Raw genomic sequence first — 19,608 nt, forward strand, 5'->3', positions numbered from 1 at the left:
TGTAACAGAAATGCTGACCTGCTTTCTTGTATTCCGTCGCACGCAAGGAGGTTTGGTATCATTTCTGCTAGGCGTGTGCCGGCTGCTGAAGTTAACGACAGGTGTCATCAATGTCTCCGTCCCATAGTGCTCCCTTACCCTGTGCCAGAGCTAAAAACCGGAGCAATAGGTAGCCTCTTAAATTAGGTTTAAGTTAAAAAGGCCACAAAAAACAGCGTTATTGTAGCAAGCCTTCCACTGAACTATTGGCATCTAAATTGGTCCACACCAGAGGCATTGCCTGTCGATTCTGGATGCATAGTCTGCTACGGAGAATTAGGAAAGGGACTTCAGTGAATGAGTCCGCTGGGCGAGCTTCCTTTCCCACGTCTTCTTTCAGCTTAAATTTTTAGTTTTGTTATCAGGGCCTACGGCTGTCAGTTAAGTGAGAATCTTGCTTAAGTGTATGGCCAAAACCAAATTCAGTAAGGTCCTTCAACAGATGCTTCCTGCATGGGGAAATTGAAGTTTGTGAGAAATGTTCAAGCCAAAGCACCAATTTTCTTGTCCCAGAGGCTTCTCCATATTTGGTCGGACTGCCCATCACCCTTCTCTCTCGCTTCTGGAAGTCCCCACCTGCATAAAGGGCAGCCAATGAGAAACTTTCAGGTAGGTACAAAATATTTTTCCAGAAGAGCTGCTCACACACTCCTATTTGGGTAGTTGATGTATCAAGTCCCCATAGCTCTGCGCCATAGGCTACTATCCTTCCAAGCTTTACACAATAGACCTTTTCCATTTCTGCAGCGTACTTGTCACTTATTTGCGGACCAACTTGATAATGGCTCTGCCTGAAGTGGAGGCTTTACTTGAAGCCAGCTCTATGTGGGCTTTCCAGCAAAGATTTGGAATAGACAGGAGCCCGAGATAACAGAAGCTATCCACTGAGTCTATTGCGTACCCCTCTAACAAAAATGTGGCCTTTGATCTACTTCTTTTCCCATTGCTGAAGATCATTACTTTTGACTCACTTTTTTTCAAGATGAAATGATTGCAGGAACAAACGGAGGAGAATGCCTACAGCTAGGATCTAAGGACATTGGTTGTCCTGACAAGGAGGAGATAGTCATCGGCATATAAAAGCCTGTGCACAGGCCTCCCCTCTATGTTGGGGATATCTCTTGCAGCTTCCTCAACATATTTCAGCATGTCCTTTATATATAAACCAAAAAGGACAGGGGTTTGTTGTACTAGAGTGCAGCTATGGGGAAATGGCATATGAGGAGGGGCACTAAACCTGTTGGCCTAGCTGTATCAAGCCTGAACATCAAACTTTGCACTGGAAGTGACTTTCAGTGTTTTTTCAAAGCAGTCTTCTGAGAGTTAATGACTTCGTTTGAGCTGTAAACACGCTACTGGTGTTGTAAGTATATTTTAACCAGGTCTGTCTTTCACTGCTTGATTTATAAGCATTATGCATGTCCTTTAATGAAGTCCTGTTAAAAAACAGCTTTAGCAAAGACAATAGGTTTGGCTTCTGTATAAGTATTATGTATTTGCCAGGCACTCGCACCATTTTGCAGTTGTTACCATCAATAGCCACTTAGTACCCCTTTGGCAGTGCCTGGCAAATGCCTTTCCCAACCCTACTCAAAAGCCTAAACTGTTGGCATTGCCAATCCTCGTTACTTCTTGCTGCTGAAAGCGACCTGTTTGCAAGCGGCAGATAATGAATACCAATAAACATATAATCGATGTTTGCTTTCTCCAAGAGGCGTGCGTTTTTTGGACAAATATTGTCTCTCTTGCAGGTGACTAGGCCCTGCAGCTACAGCAAAAAGTCCCACTTTGAGATTGAAGAAGACGAGGTTGACAAGATGGAAATAAGGTAATAATGGCTTGCTTTCCTACTACACTTAATTCCACAGACTAACAGTCGCTCTAAGGAGCAGATAGCGTGCTTGCTCCACTAGGTGGCACTACAGGGAAGGCCCATTGTATCCACTGCCTTTGCAGCCCTGTGCTCTTTGCACCAGCCAGGCTGTTGTGTTGTCTTTACAAGATCATAAGGGAGGGTGACCCGCATCTGGTTGACGAGAGATTCCTCTTTTCTGAAATCTGAGACCTGGGTTGATGACACCACACCTGTGTTTACATTGGACATTCTGAGTCTATTATGGTGGGCGATGCTTCACCATGGGTGCTTGTGAGCTATCCAGAGGTTGTGTAGCAGGCGAGGTTATGTTGCTTGGAGAGAGACGAGTGAGAAGAGACTGGGCCAATGATAGTCCTGACAGTTGGTTACTAATGGAGGAGCTGAAAAGAGATTGTAGAATGCATTTTTAAACCGGTCCCTGGACTACTGGAACCCTCCACCATAGATGGGGAAAGTCCCCCCTCCCATCCCAACTTAATTGACCGACAGTTCTGAATTGTGCAGCTCTTGCCCTCTGAAATAAGGCACTGAAGGGACCATATCTGTGGGTAACCGAGGAGAAGTCCCATAGGTACCTGGCCGACTGGTAGCGTGACAAAGGTATGTGTTGAACACAGATGGTGCGGTGCCTCGGCTATCAAGGGCCTCAAACTTGAACAAATGCATTCTGTGCCGTAAATGCCTCTTTTCTATTTCCAAAGATTCTGTGCTCGTTCAGCCCATAGCCCCAAAAGGCCAGTTGTTGAAGTGTATGAAAAGAAGTAGTGGAACTATGTTCCCCACAGGCCTGTCCCTGCTCCCCACAAACCCCCTCTCCACGCCCTCTCCCACGCACAATCCAAACCCTCAAACACATGTGCCAGCTGCTTAAGGGAACGTTCAGTGTAGTGCAAGTTTCAACTTCTTCCTACACTTTTTAAAACGAACCCTCTCCCCCGCCAGCCCCTCAAACCTGATGATCTTCAGCCCCCCCCCCCCCCGCCCCTCCACACACGACCCGCATCTGCATAAAAACGGAATGGTTTTGACTTTTGACAGAAGCACGTACACAACTTACATGGTACATTTTAAGTAATGCCGATTTATGTATTTTAGTGTTAGATGTATGCAATATGCTTTATTATTGGTATTGGTATTTAGTGTGAAAAGTTGAGCATCTCAACTACAACAGTTTAAAAAAATAAAATAAACAACGTACATATCAATGTGGCTGCTGCTCTGTTTGACATTACAAAAAAAAAATCCAAGGAGAGGGTGCCCAATTCCGGGCAGTCCTGGCAAAACCATGACGTCTGGTCCTTCTTTGGTGAAGGGGCCACTGTGCCAGGGACTTAGTTTATAGTTTGCGTCGAGGCTTCTGTGAGATGGAGTACACTGCTGAAGTAAATTCTCAAAGGCCTTTTTTTGCAAATAAAAATGTATTTTTTAGGGTGCATGCATATGAGGTTGCATTGAAATTGTTATCGGCTAAATTAGTGTACATCAGGGCTGGACTGGCCTACAGGGAACTCTCGAGATTTCCCGGTGGGCCTCTTTTGTATTTTATTTTTACAATTTCTCATAGGAAAAGGGTTGGGATTGCTCAAAATGTGTAATATGGGGGCCACTTTCAAAATAATTTCCAACGCCTGGGAGGTGTCTTACAAGCCTGAAATGTTTCATGTCCAGCTTGTTGACTTAAATCTCTCCATATTTCTTACTGAAAATAGCGTACTTGTATAAGGAATTTTAGGTGGCCGTAAGTAATCTGAACATTGTTCTCGGCCTTCTTTAAGGGTGGCTCATTTCTCCTTGGTGGGTGGAAATGGGGCAGTGCATGCCTCCTAATTTTTATTTTATTTATTGTGCCTATACAACACATGGTGTTTCAAGGCACCACAAGACAAAAATGCTGGGGTGACACAGGGGAGAAATCAACAACGGTCCTACTAGGCCTCGTCATTCGGATCGTGCAAGTGCAGTACCAAGAAGTGCAGGGTGGAGGTGTATGATATGGCATTTATAACGCGCCTATACACAAGTATTGCAAGGTGCGACGAGGCAAGGGAGTTGAAAACAGGGAAGACTGAGACAAGGATTTTACTAGGCCAGGTGACATTGAGATAGTGCAAGGGAGGGGAGAAGTGCGAGGAGAAAGGGAGAGGGGAAGTGCAGTACATAGAATAAACATTAAATAAATAAAAACAATAAATAAGAAGTGCGGCCAGCTGGTGGCAAGGGTAAGTGCAGGCGTCCAGTGCTGGTAGGGGGGGGTTGCAGGTCGGGCGGTAAGAAGAGGGCCCAAGGGGCTAGGCAAGTGCTAAGGGAAGGCCAGGTGGTCAAGTGTGAGGGGATGCAGGAAGTGAGGTCCACATGCCAAGTGCGTGATTGGGGGTGGACCAGGTTCAGTAGGGATGCACACCCTGTCAGGCTAGACGGGAAGGGGGCCCTGAAGGGCAAGTGAAGGTTAGGTGGTGTCCTAGGGTAGACTGGGCCAGGAGGGCACAGTGCACTGTAGGACTCAGAAGTGACCAGGCAGCCAGTCAATGCGGCAAAGGGGGGCATTTGGCAAGGGAGGATGAATGGAAAGGAGGAAGTGAAAAGGGGTCTTGAGAAGCTTCCGGAACTTCAGGAGATCGGTTCAAGCCTGGGAGGGGCAGGGAGGCCATTCCAGAGGGAGGCTCCTGCTGAAGAGAGAGATCTACCCACACTCACTGCTTGGAGAAGCGTCTGATCTGCAGAGAGTTGGTGCTGGAAGACCAAGGGCTCTAGCAGGGAGGTATTTAAGGATCGAGAGTGGATGTAGCAGGGTCCCAGAAAGCCTTGTGGGTGATGCAGATGGTCTTCTATGGGACCCAAAGTCTTTTGCCTCCTGTTGCTTGCTTTGAACAGTAGTTCAGGAATCGTAGCATTGTTGTGCCCCTGGAAACTTGCAAAGTTGAAACTAGTCATCAGACTATCATGCAGGGGGAGATTAGAGATAATAGGTGGCCCTGCCTTGTAGTTAAGGTTAACAGATGGCTCCATGTCAATGGGTCCCCATGCTCCATCCACTGTTATTTCATTTGTATTCTGGGGTCATTTGGTAACCATACTTGGAGGTGGCCACGTCTAAAACGCTTTCCTGCTGTGAAAGTACATCACCTTTATGTGACTGAGACATATCGTTCACCAAGACAGATGCTTCCTGCTGCATACCTGGGGAAGAGGTATTGACGGTGGGGCGGGAGGCGACCATAGTTTTTGTCCTAATAAGTAGTGATTCCGTTGGTGGATAGAGAAATAAATTGAAAAGATGCGTACATCTGTCATGCAAAGTAATCTTGAAGTTTAAGTGGGTGCCATTGGGAGTCGCACGATCTACAAAAATAGCTGCATGATGCAGATTTGAACCAAAGATGAGGGATTACAAAGTGCATGCCTTACACTGGTAAACATGTCAAGTTGCAGGCTTACTAGCCAGACATAAGTAAGTCGCCTCTCCCCCCCGCCCCGATTCTCCTCAATTCTCCACACGCACACAACACACTATTTGTTACTTGCTAAGAGTCAATTGTCAATTATCCCTCGGCAATGGCGAGTGGTGAGTGTACATTCTGAGGCCTGTTTTACAAATGGATCACAAGTGGTATTCACTTTGTAGCATTTATTTCATGTGCCTTGGGGGGGCGATTGGTAATGAACGAGAAATACTTCTCTGATTTCCCCCAGCCTTTGTAATATATAATCTTTGAATGTTTCAAGTCTGGAGCTGCCAAAAAAAGTTATTGTTTTGAGAATGTGAGATGTTTGTTTAACAGGGTAGACCTTTGGAATGCCAGTAACTTGAAATTTGGAGATGAATTTCTGGGAGAACGTAGGATTCCATTAAAAGTTCTCCGGCAAGCAAGCAGTTATGAAGCATGGTAAGTGTAATGCACTTTTAAAAAAAAACTTTTAATTTAACGCCAGCTTGACCAGTGGCAACTAAAGTGTAAAGTTCTGCCTCGTTGGATCCCACCTGCAGTGGAGATGCAATGTTTAGTTTCAAGGCAGTATGCAGCTGTGTCTTTGTTAGGCGACTCTTGACTTTCACTTGTATTATGTTGGTTGTCCGTTAGGCACTTCACTCATGTGTTTGGGCATTTGATTCCATCCCATTGAGATGCTCACCTGATCCGACATAGCCATCATTGCCTCCAGTTACGATTAGGGTAATTCCCTGCATTCCTAATTCCGACCGTTGGGAAGCTACTGGATGCGAAGGTAGATAGCATGTCCGTAAGTCTAACACTATAGCGGATATGGTCTGTCAGGATGTTTAAATTATGTTACTATGCTTACGTACTGTGCCAAATCACCACTGTAATAGTGTCAACGCACTGAAATATTCTTCTTCGCGTAGTGTGCCACCACCAGAGGTAAGTGTGACTGTAGTCTGTTTTGCAAGGCATGAGGGAAGGTAAGCTCTAGCAAGCAAGCAGATTGCAGTTGCAGGGAGTAAGTATGACTGGGGAGGTACTTTGCGTTAGTGGGGCTGTGCGGTAGTCCAATATGCATGGACTAACTGATAGGGAGAGGCGACGGAGAAGAGTGTTTCTTTAAAGTACGCATTGGGATTCAAAGGCGATTTTGGAATATTATAAATGAAGATTGGGTAGTGTTTGCTGCATTAGGCGCTCAAGAGCATGATTGGGAATCCTAGTACATATTAGGGGTGTCACGGTTTTAGTTTTAGGACGGTACAATAACCTTCTTGCCAAATGACGGTATATCATGGTTATCGCGGTATAGTAGGTGGAGTTAACTAATCTTAACAAATATTTTCTGAAAGGTCATAAATTGTCAGATTTATCATCACAAACAAAACCAGGCACCCAGGGCCAGAATTGGGCATTTCAACATACTTTCCACTGAAATGCCACCCCTTGCTTCCACCAAACACACGTGTGGAGAGGAAGAGGGTGGGGGGCCCTGCTGCGACTGGAAAAGCAAACTGAATAGCTTTTCTTAAGTGGTCATTTAGGCTTTTAGCTCCCCCACTGGCTACTGGTGAAGATGAACATGTTGCATTCTTGATAACCTGCATGCCACAGATCAATGGAGTCTGATGGTAGTAGACGCTTGTGCTCGCACACGCTCACAATCTCTCTTTACGTTACAGCCTTTAGTTTACTTGCGGGCCAAAAGGTGTTCAGTAATCACCGCCATGTTACCCTTTGGTATGGCAGCAGGGAATACCCACAGAGATGAGTAAATTTCACAGTGTGACTTATTATATGTAAATTCAATGATGGAACCAGGGAAATCCCCCATTGTCATATGTTTAGAAAACATTATCCATTATAAATATATGAACCCCAAAGCCGCCAAACCAAAGTAAACCCTTTTCCTTCTTGGGACTGTATTTATTCTTCCTATTGCTAACATATTGATTTTGTGTCAGGCACGTGTGGTTTATGGAATGGCATTAAAAACTGCTCCATCTGAAACTACTTGGCAGACGGCACATCCAACAGTGCAAGACTAAGACTGCGCAGCACTTGCTTACTGCAGCCTTTCCAAATCAGATTGAAAAACACACTTAACGGTATGAACGGTATACCGGTTTAAACAATGTGACGGTTATTATTGTTCAATTAAGTGGTTCACGGTATCTTTAACGGTATACCGTAATACCGTTACATCCCTAGTACATATCTATGCTTGCAATGTCTTTTCATGGTGCCGCCAATAAGTTATATGATGATAATTCTGAGACTACCAAGACCAATTCCAGAAGATGGCCAAATGCAAGGGTTGGACATGAGAGCAGGGGAATGTTGTTGATTTACAACATAGTTGGACAAATAATAAAGCAAAGTTACACCTGGGCCCTAGACGTTTGTGTATTCCCAGTAATGTGTGGCCTGACACTTGAGTTAATGCCTTAAGCAGGGAGCCGAACAATCGAAATGTGCTCAGGTAGACCTCTGAAGTATGGTGGCCCATTTACCCAGGCAAATTAAGGTTTTTAATACCCCCATAGAAACGGACCACAGCTGTGAGGGCCCTTGCAATATCTTACCTGCACACTGCACGCACAGTAATTTACATGCACATTGCAAGCACACAACATGTCACAGATGACTTCAAGGACACAGTAACTCTCAAAAACCGTTCAAGGGTTTTTATTCAAATAATGAAAAAGGGTCTAACTAAGGGCAGTCCTCCCTAACCCTGGGCAGTTCCCTCCCTAACCCAGGTAAACACCCAGATGGTCACTTGAGATCGGTAACCCTACTATATCAAAAGGCTGGCTATTCATGATGGCCTAAGGGCGAATGCCCCTTTCGCTCCCTCTCTCTCCATCAGGGAACAATTTAGGTGAATCTGAACATAGGTGCCACCTTACAGCAGCACCAGAAGAGGTGCCTCCCCAGGACTCACTTGGTCCTGCCCTTTCGTGCTCTTGTTCTAATCACCCTGATGTTCTTCTTGTCCTCTATCTTCTACTCTCCTCCCTTCTCTTCCTATTCTCCACATCTCCTCTCTCACTCTTCCCCTATGTCCCTCCTGTGTTCTTTCTTATTCCTACTCTCCTCTCTACTACTGCTCTCCCCTCACCCCATACTACTGCTCTCCCCTCCCCTCCCCTCACTAGTGCTCCCCTCACTACTGCTCTACCCCTCTCCTCACTACTAAATTGCACTCCACCACACCCTCTCAGACTTCCTTTCAAGTCGCCTTCCCATTCACCTCTTACTCTTTCTGATTCACTCAATCACCTTCCATGCACTCACACAAAAGTACAATTTACTCCCACCAACCAATACCTAACTTTGCAAAATCTTTCAGAAACTCTTCTCCATGCTTCTTTGCACTATCCTTCCTCTGCTTGGTCTTAGGTCCTCTTTCTCCTCCCTTGACATCACTCAAGCAACCTACACTTCTTCCTTTTACCCTTTTTATCCTCTCCTCTTCCCCCTCCATTGGTTCTGTCCTTCAGCTGTTCCCCGGACCAACCGCTGGCTTCCTTGGTTACAGATATACAAGCAAATATTAGATGTTAAGCTCCTCCCCTTTTCATATACAGTGTATAGTAAATTCTAGAGTTTGTTGAGTGTCGAGATTGCCGGTTTGATACACAAAGAGGGCTGCAGCCCCGCTGAAAAGTATAATCATGGTTGTAGTTCTGTGTCAGGTGAGCATCTAGGGTGGTGTTTTGTCACGCAAACTGTTCCGTGGTCCTTTTGAAGTTCAAGTCAGGGTTGCAGTCTGGGACCTGTAGAGTGTCTGGATTGCTCGTCCTGTAGTTCCTCACCAGTTCTCTCCAGGTTGTGTTGCTTGCTCACTCACTGCCAGGCCTTCTGGGTGGTGTATTCCTATGGGACAAACAGAAACTGAATAGCATTGTGTAATACATATATGGGGAAAGAAAAGGTGGTACTTGATTCATATAGCTAAGCACAGGTAGAAGGGACAGAGAATGCCCCCCCATCTCCAAAACCCCCCTCTGGGGCAGGGCTGGCTCGGGTAATATCCCTGGTAGGCCTCACACCCGATCCCCTCTTGACAAGGCCAGGTCCCTGACCCTGTCACAATCCACATTTGCTAAAATTGCATGCACACCACATGTGTACCTAGTTGACAATACATGCCCAAAACGGTACGTGACCATAGTCTGAACAGACTTGAACAATGCATTGCATGGGAAGGACATCATACAGCGCATTTGCTGTCGTGTGCAATTACAACTTTTGGCTATATTCAGCTGTTGTGGTAGGTGCAGGTTGTTGTGCGTGTAGTTCTGTCTGTGAAAATATTAAATATACTGCTACGTCCCGTCTCCTTTCATCCATACTGTATGGGTGTCCCTCGCTAGGGACGTGAGGCGGAACCCCTTTCACCAGAAAAATCATCTTCCCCATTCAAATTAGATGCACGTGGGGGCACGGCCCTGGGAGCATGCACTCCCCTGACTCCGCCCACCGGCGCCACTCCTGAGTCCTTTTTTCTGCGTCCATGGTAACAGACCGCTTTCACCAGCACTCGGCCTAGTAATTGCATGCGCTCTTCCCTGGAGAAGTATTCTTGTCGTCTTTTTTTCTTTTCCATTATTAGATACTGCTTTGTCCTCTGGCGCCATGCTCCTCCCCGGTGCATTACTACGGCGGGCTTTAGCAGGTGTCCAGCCTGCAAGGGTCCCTTCCCAACATCCGGCCCCCACCGCCTCTGCCTCCGGTGCCTTGGCCCAGACCACGGCTGGGACGGCTGCACCACGTGCAATGCCTTGACTCTGCGGTCGCTCAAGAATTGACTTGCCAGGTGGTGGGAGCTTTTCAGAAGATCGCCTCCACAGGACCTCAAAGCATTTGTGAAGTAGAAGACCAGGCCCAAGGTAGGTGCCCTGTTCTCCTCTGCACCCAGCAAAAGCGACTCCTTCCCAAGGAAGGGCCCAAGCGGGAGGGACCTCTCAGGTCCTAAGACCAGCAAGAACACTGAGGCTGCTCCAGCCACCAGGCCGAGGGGTCCCAAGATCCTACAGGTGCTACCGCTAAGGGTCCGCAAGGCTCTATTATCGCGTTCCAACCTGAGGGGCAATGCCCTAGCACCGGACCCATGTCTGAGGGGCGCCTATACGCAGCACTACCAGCACCACAGCCAAGGGCATTCTGCCTACCAGGCCTCGAACTGAGGTGCAGGGAAGGCCACAACCACCACTGCTCAGTGTACTGGTGGAAGCCGGTTCCAGCTCAGCAAGTTCCACGACGCAGGCACGTGGCACGGAGCAAAACAAATGGGCCGCCGGGCCAGTCAAAATTGCGGCTCACCCCGTGCCTTTTCCCTTCGGAGACAAGGCAGGGGAGTGAGCTTCCAGGTGGGGTTGGTCAACCCGTCACTTGGTCCACATCGCATCCATCCACATTGCAGGGCAGGTATGCCTCGCCCTATGCAACGAGACGGGGCACGCCCAGGACACAGCAGCATCAGGGCCAGACCCCTATGCCTATACCATCAGGCACTCCTCTGGCCTGTGAAGACAGGTTCTTCGAGAAGTTCTGCCCACTCATGAGTTCACCATAGATGATCACAATCCTCTAGGATGTGATCAGGGACATGCTCCCTCCTGTACAGCCGCAAGCACCCACGACATCACCGCCCCTGGTCCAGCTAAGCCACCGGCCCCATGCCTGTACCAGTAATGGCAGCACTGGCCCCATGCCTGTACCAGTCATGGCAGCTCCGCCTCTGCCACCTCAGCAGCCTCTGGCACTGATAATTAGCATGCCACAGCTGCCTGCACCCAGCACTCCTCCGGCTCCCCCGGACCCGCAGGACACAACAACGGACACAGACGAGGAGGAGGAGGACCCGGACATCCCATAGTCAGGCAAAGCTTTTCACGAGCGGCTGGCGGGCCTGGCTGAGTACCCAGGAATCTTGCAGCCACAGGTGGAACAACCGGAGGCGGTGGTACCGGCTGAAGTTCTCATGCTACGCCCGACTTCTAGAACAGGAATCCCACTTCAAAAAGAAGCTGTAGCGCTTGCCAAAAAATGTTGGCTCAAGCCACACTTCTCCCAACCTACCAATCGGCTTTTCGACGCTAAGTGCAGGCAAACTGAAGGGGACCCCCCCTCCTATTGTCAGCACACCCCCAACCGCATTCCTCAGTGTTAGCTGCAGCATCGCTATACTCCAAGCCACAATCCTCCTCGGCAGCGTCAACCACAGCACTCCTGGGCAAGGAGGAAAAGCTTTTGGAGGAAATCAGGAAGAAAATGTATTCTAACGCCACTCTCCACCAGCGCTATGCCAACGTTGACGCCATGTTGGTGGCTGTCAGCCAAAAGCTGTGGCGGGAGATTGCCGATTTTCCTCCATGAGCTCCCTATCCACAGCCATACTCGCTTCAAGGCTGGGCTGGCGGAAGCCAAAATCGTGGCACAAGTCATAATGGAGTCCACGGTGGCCCACATTGACACTTTAGGGTGAATCATTTGTATTGCCAGGGACATGAGAAGGATGGCTTGGCTCAGGGCGACAAAATCCAATCCATATGTGCAGGAACGCATACTAGACCTGCCTTTCTAGGGGGGTGACCTGTTCCATTCAACAACGGATGAGAAACTTGATAGAAAAAGAATAGCTCACAGACAGTGACTCCTAAAACCTACAGCCAAACGCACCAGCTCTCGGGCATTGGTCAGTCCTTCGGAGGGTTCAGAGGCTTCCAGGAGATGCGGTGCAGACAACCAGACAGATCCCTTGGCCAGCATAGGCGCAAGCAGCTCAAAGCGGCTAACAGCAGTTCTTTCCAGTCCCCCTCCTCCGCCCCAGTCTCGGAGGGGAAGAAGTTGTGACGGGCCCGTCAGGATCTACTAGTCTCCGGTGGGGGGCAGGCTTGCCCTTCGCATACACCACTGGCAGACAAGGTTCACAGACCCTTGTATCCTCTCAGTAGTATCCCTGGGCTTCCGGCTCCCCATTCCTCCTTCTCCTCCTTCCTCCCCTCCTGCAAATTGGTATGGCAACTCTGTTGGCGGAAATCCGCTCGCTCGTAGCTAGCAAGGCAGTGGAGGAAGTCCCAGTCTCACAGTGGGGCATGGGCTGCTATTCACACATTTCCGCCATACATAAAAAGAAGCAGGCTGGCTTGAGAGTTGTGTTTAGACCTTTCCACCTTGAACCTTTCCCTTCCCCTTCAAAAGTTCAAGATGGTTACCCCAGCCCTCATGGCAGAGTCATTGTGTGAAGGAGACTGGATGTGCTCCCTGGATCTGAAGGATGCCTACCTACATGTCCCGATCTGCGAACCTCATTGGTCCTGTCTGAGTTTCAGGATCTTGGGTTTTCACTTCAATACAGGGTTCTACCCTTTGGACCCAATTCAGCCCCCAAGGTCTTTACAAGGCTAATGAACACAGTGGCAGCCCTACTCGGGGCACAGGGCCATCACATTTATCCATATGTAGACGACTGGCTAGTCAGGCCGAGGTCTCCAAAGGTGGTCCAACATACGGCCTATGCCCTATGGATACACTATAGAGCCTGGGATTTTATATCCATCTCAAAAAGTCACAGTTGGTGACCACGCAGTGTCCGACTTTCCTGGGCCTTATCTGGAATACAAACTCCGAGAGGATCTACCCTCTCAGCAGACAAGAGTGCAGCTATCAAGGGGGCCACTGGGCATTTGATCAGCAGAGCAGTGATCTCGACATGGTGGTACAACACCTGCTGTGAGTCATGGCCACATGGCTCCCTGCAGTGCCACATACAAGGCTCAAAATGAGGCGACTGCAGCTACAATTCTCAGCCTCCTGGAACCAGGAGAAGGGTTCTCAGGCGGAGCAGGTCAGCATACCCTATCTCCACCAGGATCTAGTCTGGTGGAGTACAGACAACAACCTGTGGATAGGCTGGGCCTTCTCGCAACCAGCGCCTTAGGTCACCATTACCACAGATTCATCCATAGAGGGATGGGGAGCTACCCTGGACAGCCACAGGGTCCATGAAGTATGGTCCCGTCAGGAGCAGCTGGCGCACATCAACTGGCTCAAAATGATGGCTATCTGGCTTGCTCTCAAAGCCTTCGTACCCATGATCACTGGCAAGGCGAGTCTCATTCAAACAGACAGCTCCACCAGCATATATTGCATCAACAAGAGGGTTGCACCCGGTCCCCTCGCCTCTACAGAGTGGCTATCGACATGTGGGATTGTGCTCTGGTGAACAACATGCACCTGTCGGCATTCCAACTCCCGAGGGAATCCAACCGAGAGGCGGAACGGCTCAGCATGCTGGGCGCGGACAAAATGGCAGTTGAACGAGCAGTTCCTTGAGGGGATTTAACAGGTGGGGTAATTCTCAGGTGGACCTCTTTGCCACCAGTACCAACATGAGGTGCCCCCAGTTCGCCTCCTTGTTAGGGCAAAGCAGGGGATCGCTGGGCGACACGATGCACATCCCTTGAAACAACATGAATGTGTACGCTTTTTCCCCATTGCCCTGGTGCACAGGGTTATCTGCAGGAACAGTGAGTCACAGGACCTTCAGATCATCCTGATAGCTCCACTGTTGCCAGCAAGGCACTGGTTCTCGGAACTGCTCAGCCTGTCGGACCAGGCCCCGGTGTACCTTCCGCTGGACCCAGCACACCTACTCTCTCAGCAGGGGGGCATGGTCATCCACCCCTCCCCGCAGAAGTTGGCCCTTGCACCGTGGTTCCTGAGCAGGTCACCCTGAAGCATCTGCACCTGTCACAGGCTACCGTGGCCATTATACAGGGGCTAGGAGCAACGCTACCAGGAGCCAGTACAAAAGCAAGTGGAGCAGGTTCTGTCACGGAACAGAATCAAAGGAAATTGATCTGTTGACTTGCATGTTGGACGACGTGCTATCCTTCTCTGCGCACCTCACACACTCAGGGGTGCAGGTAGACACATGCTGCATGTATCTGGTGGCCATTGGAGCTTACAAGAACTCATAAGAGGAGGTATTTTCATCTCAGATCCACTGGTTAAGAGGCACTTGGCGAGCCTGACCAGGCTGTATCCACTTATCAAGAAAGCACACCCGGTGAGGCACCTCAATGTGGTCCTAGGTGCCCCAGCGCATAAACCATTCGAGCCTATGGCATCTGCGGACATCAGGGTAGTCACCATTAAGATGGCTCTCCTAGTAGGCCTTACCTTGGTGCGCCGAATCAGTGAGATCCAGGCGCTGGTGGCTTCAGAGCCATATACTACATTTTATAAGGACAAGGCGGTGCTCAGAACACACCCCGCATTTCTACCTAAGGCCGTCTCCTCTTTATACCTAAGATGAGGAGATGGCGTTACCGACTTTCTTCGCAAACCCTAAGGATGACGCTCAGAGGATATTGCACTATCTGGATTTCAGACGTGCGCTTAGATTCTACCTGGTCAGAACCAAGAGTTTCTATAAATCAGGCAGCCTCTTCGTCACCTTTGGGTGGTCAAAACCTGACTGTCAGGCCTCCAAGGCGTCCATAGCAAGGTGGATGATTATGGCCATCAGGAAGCTGTATGAGGGGCAGCACAAGTCAGTGCCAGCAAACATGCATGCCCACGCCATCAGAGCTAAGGCCACGGCGGTAGCTTTTCAAAGACACATTCTGTGGCAGGCTATCAGCTAGGTGGCTAGGTGGGCTACTCCCGCAGCCTTCTGCAAGCACTACTGCTTGGATGCCAGCGCCTGGTCGGACATAGCATTTGGTCAGGCAGTGTCAAGGAACTTGTTTTCTTAAGAGGGGCAACTCTCCACCCTGGGCCTACATCAGTTGTAATCACCCATACAGTATGGAGGAAAGGGGACGGGATGTAGGAGTAATTGTAAATTACTCACCCTAGTGACTAACGTACTCCTAGTCCATAGTCCCCTTTCATCCATACGTCCCACCATCTTTCCCCCCTAATAAAACTGGTGTGATTAGGCAATGTTAATATTGTCAACGCGTCAAAGGGGACTGAGAAGTTGTGCTGGTGGGCGGAGACAGGGGAGCGAATGCTCCCAGGGCCGCTAGATTTAAAGGGGAAGATGATTTTTCTGGTGAAAAAGGTTGCGTCTCCCGTCCCAGGCGTGTGACACCCATACAGTATGGAGGAAAGGGGACTATGGACTACGAGTATATTAAAATGTTTGAAAAGGGTTGGTGTGGGCAGGCTGGTGCAAGCCCACCTGTTCAAACAACATTTGCTCCATCCAGCCAGACATGCTATTGATCATGGCCTTGAAATGTATTGGGCACAGTTTAAACACAATCTTTGCACCTTACAAAGAATAAAAGTGACATACCTATTTGCATATTGTAGATTTCTGAAACTAGACCACACAGCTTCTCATTCAATATGACAATCCAGAGGTAGACTGCAAGAGATGTCCAAAACCTCCAGAACCTGGGGGAAGGGTCACGTCCTGGTCCTGGATGAGGCCCTCATCACTGGCTTCACTGCTTAGCCCTTTCTTAAACGCACACCCTTGTGGGTGTACAAATGACGCTATCACCAAGCATCCTCATCAGTTCCCAACTTATATCCCTGGAGTCTCGGAAGAAGGGGGATGACTGGGACAGAAGGCCAAAATGTCAGCATTGCCCCCAACCCCTACAGCTCCAGTTCCCTGGGCTTATCCGGTCCCACTCTGTGCCCATCAGTATTATCTCAGCCAGATCCCCCACACTTAGTTTCTTCATCTTTAAACCCCCTTTGTCTAAATTGTGTTTAAGCCTAAAGTAGCAAACAAGATTACTAATGTTCCACTTGTTCCAACTCCATATCAACCAGCCTGCTCTTTTCAAAAAGACCCCATTCCTCTCTGGTCCCTTTTCTGCAAAATCCTGGACTCCTTCCCAGCATGAGGGAATTAAACATGGAGCCCTCATTCAACCCCTGCTCCAACTTGGGACTACCCTCCCATCCCATGAATCCTTTTGATGTAACCATGTCTGGTTGCAACAAATGAAGACAAACCTCTTCCCCGTTTGGTTCCAGCTCTAGTTCAACCTGGTCCATCCTAGCCTCTCCTATACCAATTAAAGGCTCATGACACCCCTATATCTCCCCTGCCCTTCCTTCGACTGCCACACCAAATACTCCAGACAAAACTGATAAAAAGCATGAGAGGTGGTATATATAGTTGCATATGAATTCTATGCCATTTTGAAGGAACCGGGTTCGAGCATACTGGGAACCTGACAACCTGACATAAAAGTTTGGGTATGAAGCATGCTCAAATCCAGCACAATATGATCATGACCGGCACAGAAGGAGTCACCCTCTAACCGCTGTGAAGGCATCATGAAGCCAGAAAGACCAGATTCAAAGTTCTAAATAAAATGATTGATTTTCTTATTTCTCAGGATGGAGTACAGCCTAACTTGCCCTGTGCGAAGATCGTATTTCCCTACCTTAAAAAACTGGATAGCCTGCATCAGTAAGTTCAACTTAAGTATGACTGTGTACAAAACCTACACTTGCGCTCACAACTAAAGATAAGAAATGTGTAGTGATGTCAGCAACGAAAGAAACAGTGTTCCAAATAAAGTTCTGAGCTTCTTCCGGCTCCTGGCTTACTTTCCAGCTTCCCCTTCCCCAAGTTCAAAATAGTTCCAAATGTTCTCAGGGTTTCCTTCCCCAAGAGGTTAACACAGTTCACAAATTCTCGCAATTTCCTTTCCCAAGAAGTCGTTTCTTCCAATTTCATAAATACACTCAGTTCAAAACTATTTCAAAAGGATCTAGAGATTCCTCTCCTCAAGGATTCAACATACTTCATGAATTCTCATGGTCTTCAAAAAAAACAGTTCCAGTTCAATTTGGTAAACTTTCAGGCTTTTCAATAGTTCATTTTGATTGCTCTCTTTTCCATTCACATGAGCAATCTGGTTCTAAAATGCAGTTTCTTTCTCTTTATTTTCCTTGGCTCTTTCCAAGCAGGGTTCACTCGGTCTAGGCACAGTTGTTGGATCACACGGTACACCCATTAAAGGTCACTCAACTGATAACGTTTGGCATTTTGTTATCCTTTTGTATTCTTTAGGTTTTGTTACTAACACAGGTTTCCTCTCTCTGCATCTGTGTCATGGGTTTGCATTCCCTTCTGATTATTCTTGGCAGTCTCTTGGCTTTGCCACAACGTATTTTCCACACAACTCACTCTGTCGTGTTCACCCTTTTCCACCACCTTACTTTCACAGTATTCATAAGTGCTCATCAATGCTTTTCAATTTGTTCATAAATATTCATTTGCTTGTAAGTGCTCCTCACTTGCTTTTTCACATAGTTCATAAATGCTCATTACTTGTTTTTTACTTCGTTCATATGTTCATAACTGTTCTTTAGTTCAGTATTCGATATCACTTGTTACACCTTTTTAAATGCATTCATAACAACTTGCAGCTTGCTCAACATTCAAAACCCCTCAATTGGAGTTCCGCGACAAATTGTCGCATGTGTTTCAGTTCTTTCGGTATTACCAATTGTCCTTTTCCAGCCCCAAGAGCGTTCCGGTATGAGTGTTCACTTTATTCCACTCACTGGTATGCAGCAGCTCCTCCGGGCATCCTCTTTTCTTTCCGGCTTCATTTTCGGTTCGTGGACACTTGTCAGGAGCACGACGAACAGCGCTCGCCTTCTCCGAACATCTCTGCTTTCTGTGGGTAGCTCTGCTCTTCCCTCGCGTATACTACCAGCAGCCTGTAATGCTTGGGAGCCTTCAGTGCCCCACTGCTTCTGCTCTGGACACAAAGCAAAGGAGGCTGCAGGTGTCTAGACCCTCTCACGGACCGCTCCGGCCCACCCTCACTTTCTCCCTTCTGCATTACCTGTTGTCCTTCCAGCCTGTCTCCAGTCTGCTCCACTGTCAGCCGCGTCCTGTCCTCGAGGAAGCTTAGAGATCCCACCTTTTATGCACCTGTGGCCAGTTAACTGGTGGCAGGTGCAAGCACTTGGTTTCAATTGCCTGACCGTAATGATTTCTATTCACTGGACATGCCTGACTCTTGCAATGGTATTCCCCTGCAATCCTCTCCCTCATCTCAGTTCCAGTGTGCTGTGCATGAATGGGCATGTGTACAACTTCTAGTCGCCTCTTCCTCGTCCCAGTACCAAAATGGTGTGAATGAGTGGAAGTATGCACAACCCCCAGTTGTTTCGGCCCTGTTTTGGAATTGACCTGATATTTTTCTGAAATAACTATAGGGGGCTGATGTATGTTTATCCTACCCAAATAAGGAGGTGTCCTCCTAGTTGATCTTTTCTTGTTCCAGTATAAAGATGGCATTTCCGTGTGTCATCTTCAAAGGAAGAAAAGGGGAAATGATGACCACCTATGAAGGCTGCTGAGACTGAAGGTTCATTGTGAAAAGCGAATGGGGATACCATGTCTCACCGAAGGACATCCTCTCCCTGCTCCCCAAGACTCTTCCACCCAGGTGATCCTCTTCGTATATCCACTCCTAGGGTCGGGATCCAAAAGCGATTACCTTTCCCTGGCCACCTGATCAAAGGATGTCTGGGAAAAGAAAGTGAGGGCGCCCACAGGTTCCTCACACTCTTCAAATAACGCTTACAAGTCCCAGCGCTGCTGATGAACTTTCAGCCCCAAGGGGAAAAGGGGGTTTACAGCTACAGCCCCACAAGGAGCCAGTCTGGTCAGTACTGATTTATCAATGCTGGCTGCCCCTCACCAACCCTCTACTCGCTCATGCAATACAGCCTTACCTGACAGCAAGACAACCAAACCTGATCATCTGCTTCCATACAAAGACTTTCCCTCCAGCCGCAGAAACGTCCCTGTCCCTTCCTTATGAACACCTAGTCCCCCATTGAGGATACCACATGCACCCCCCAAACTACGGCTCAGCCTAGACTTCTATGCCCTTACATTGGGGGCTAGGAGCAGTGTGGTGTTCTTGTGGGAAGCGGAGCTCAGCAGTATCCCATCCGGCCCAGCCAAATCCGAACACAGCATGCCCCCACCTTCTGTTTGGGTGGTGACAATCGTGAAACCTGGCAATAGCCTCCACGCTCCAGCACAGTCCAGCCCATCCCCCAGGATCCCCATGCCCCTGCATCAGTACCAGTGCCTGTGTGCCAACTGGCTGACTCTGCTGGCTATGTCATCGAGTCTGATAAATAATTAATCACTACGGATCAGGGAAGAAGTGTCGAGCTCCCTAGACTAACCAAGATGGGGAGATCTCTTTCCTGGCAAGCTGATATAGTGAG

The 19,608-nt window shown here is 48.4% G+C and overlaps 1 protein-coding gene across 2 annotated transcripts in view; it reads left to right on the forward strand.

Moving 5' to 3' along the window:
• Positions 1-19,608, forward strand: part of RASA3 (RAS p21 protein activator 3) — a 1,503,746-nt gene that overhangs the window by 1,208,561 nt on the left and 275,577 nt on the right. For both annotated transcript variants that reach the window (XM_069637121.1, XM_069637122.1), the window contains exons 8-9: positions 1,791-1,867; positions 5,695-5,799. In XM_069637121.1, coding sequence (XP_069493222.1) covers positions 1,791-1,867; positions 5,695-5,799 — 182 coding nt within the window. The remainder of the gene's footprint in view (positions 1-1,790; positions 1,868-5,694; positions 5,800-19,608) is intronic.

The sequence above is a fragment of the Ambystoma mexicanum genome, chromosome 7p (assembly GCF_040938575.1).
Source record: "Ambystoma mexicanum isolate Mex_15411 chromosome 7p, UKY_AmexF1_1, whole genome shotgun sequence".
Taxonomy (NCBI): domain Eukaryota; kingdom Metazoa; phylum Chordata; class Amphibia; order Caudata; family Ambystomatidae; genus Ambystoma; species Ambystoma mexicanum.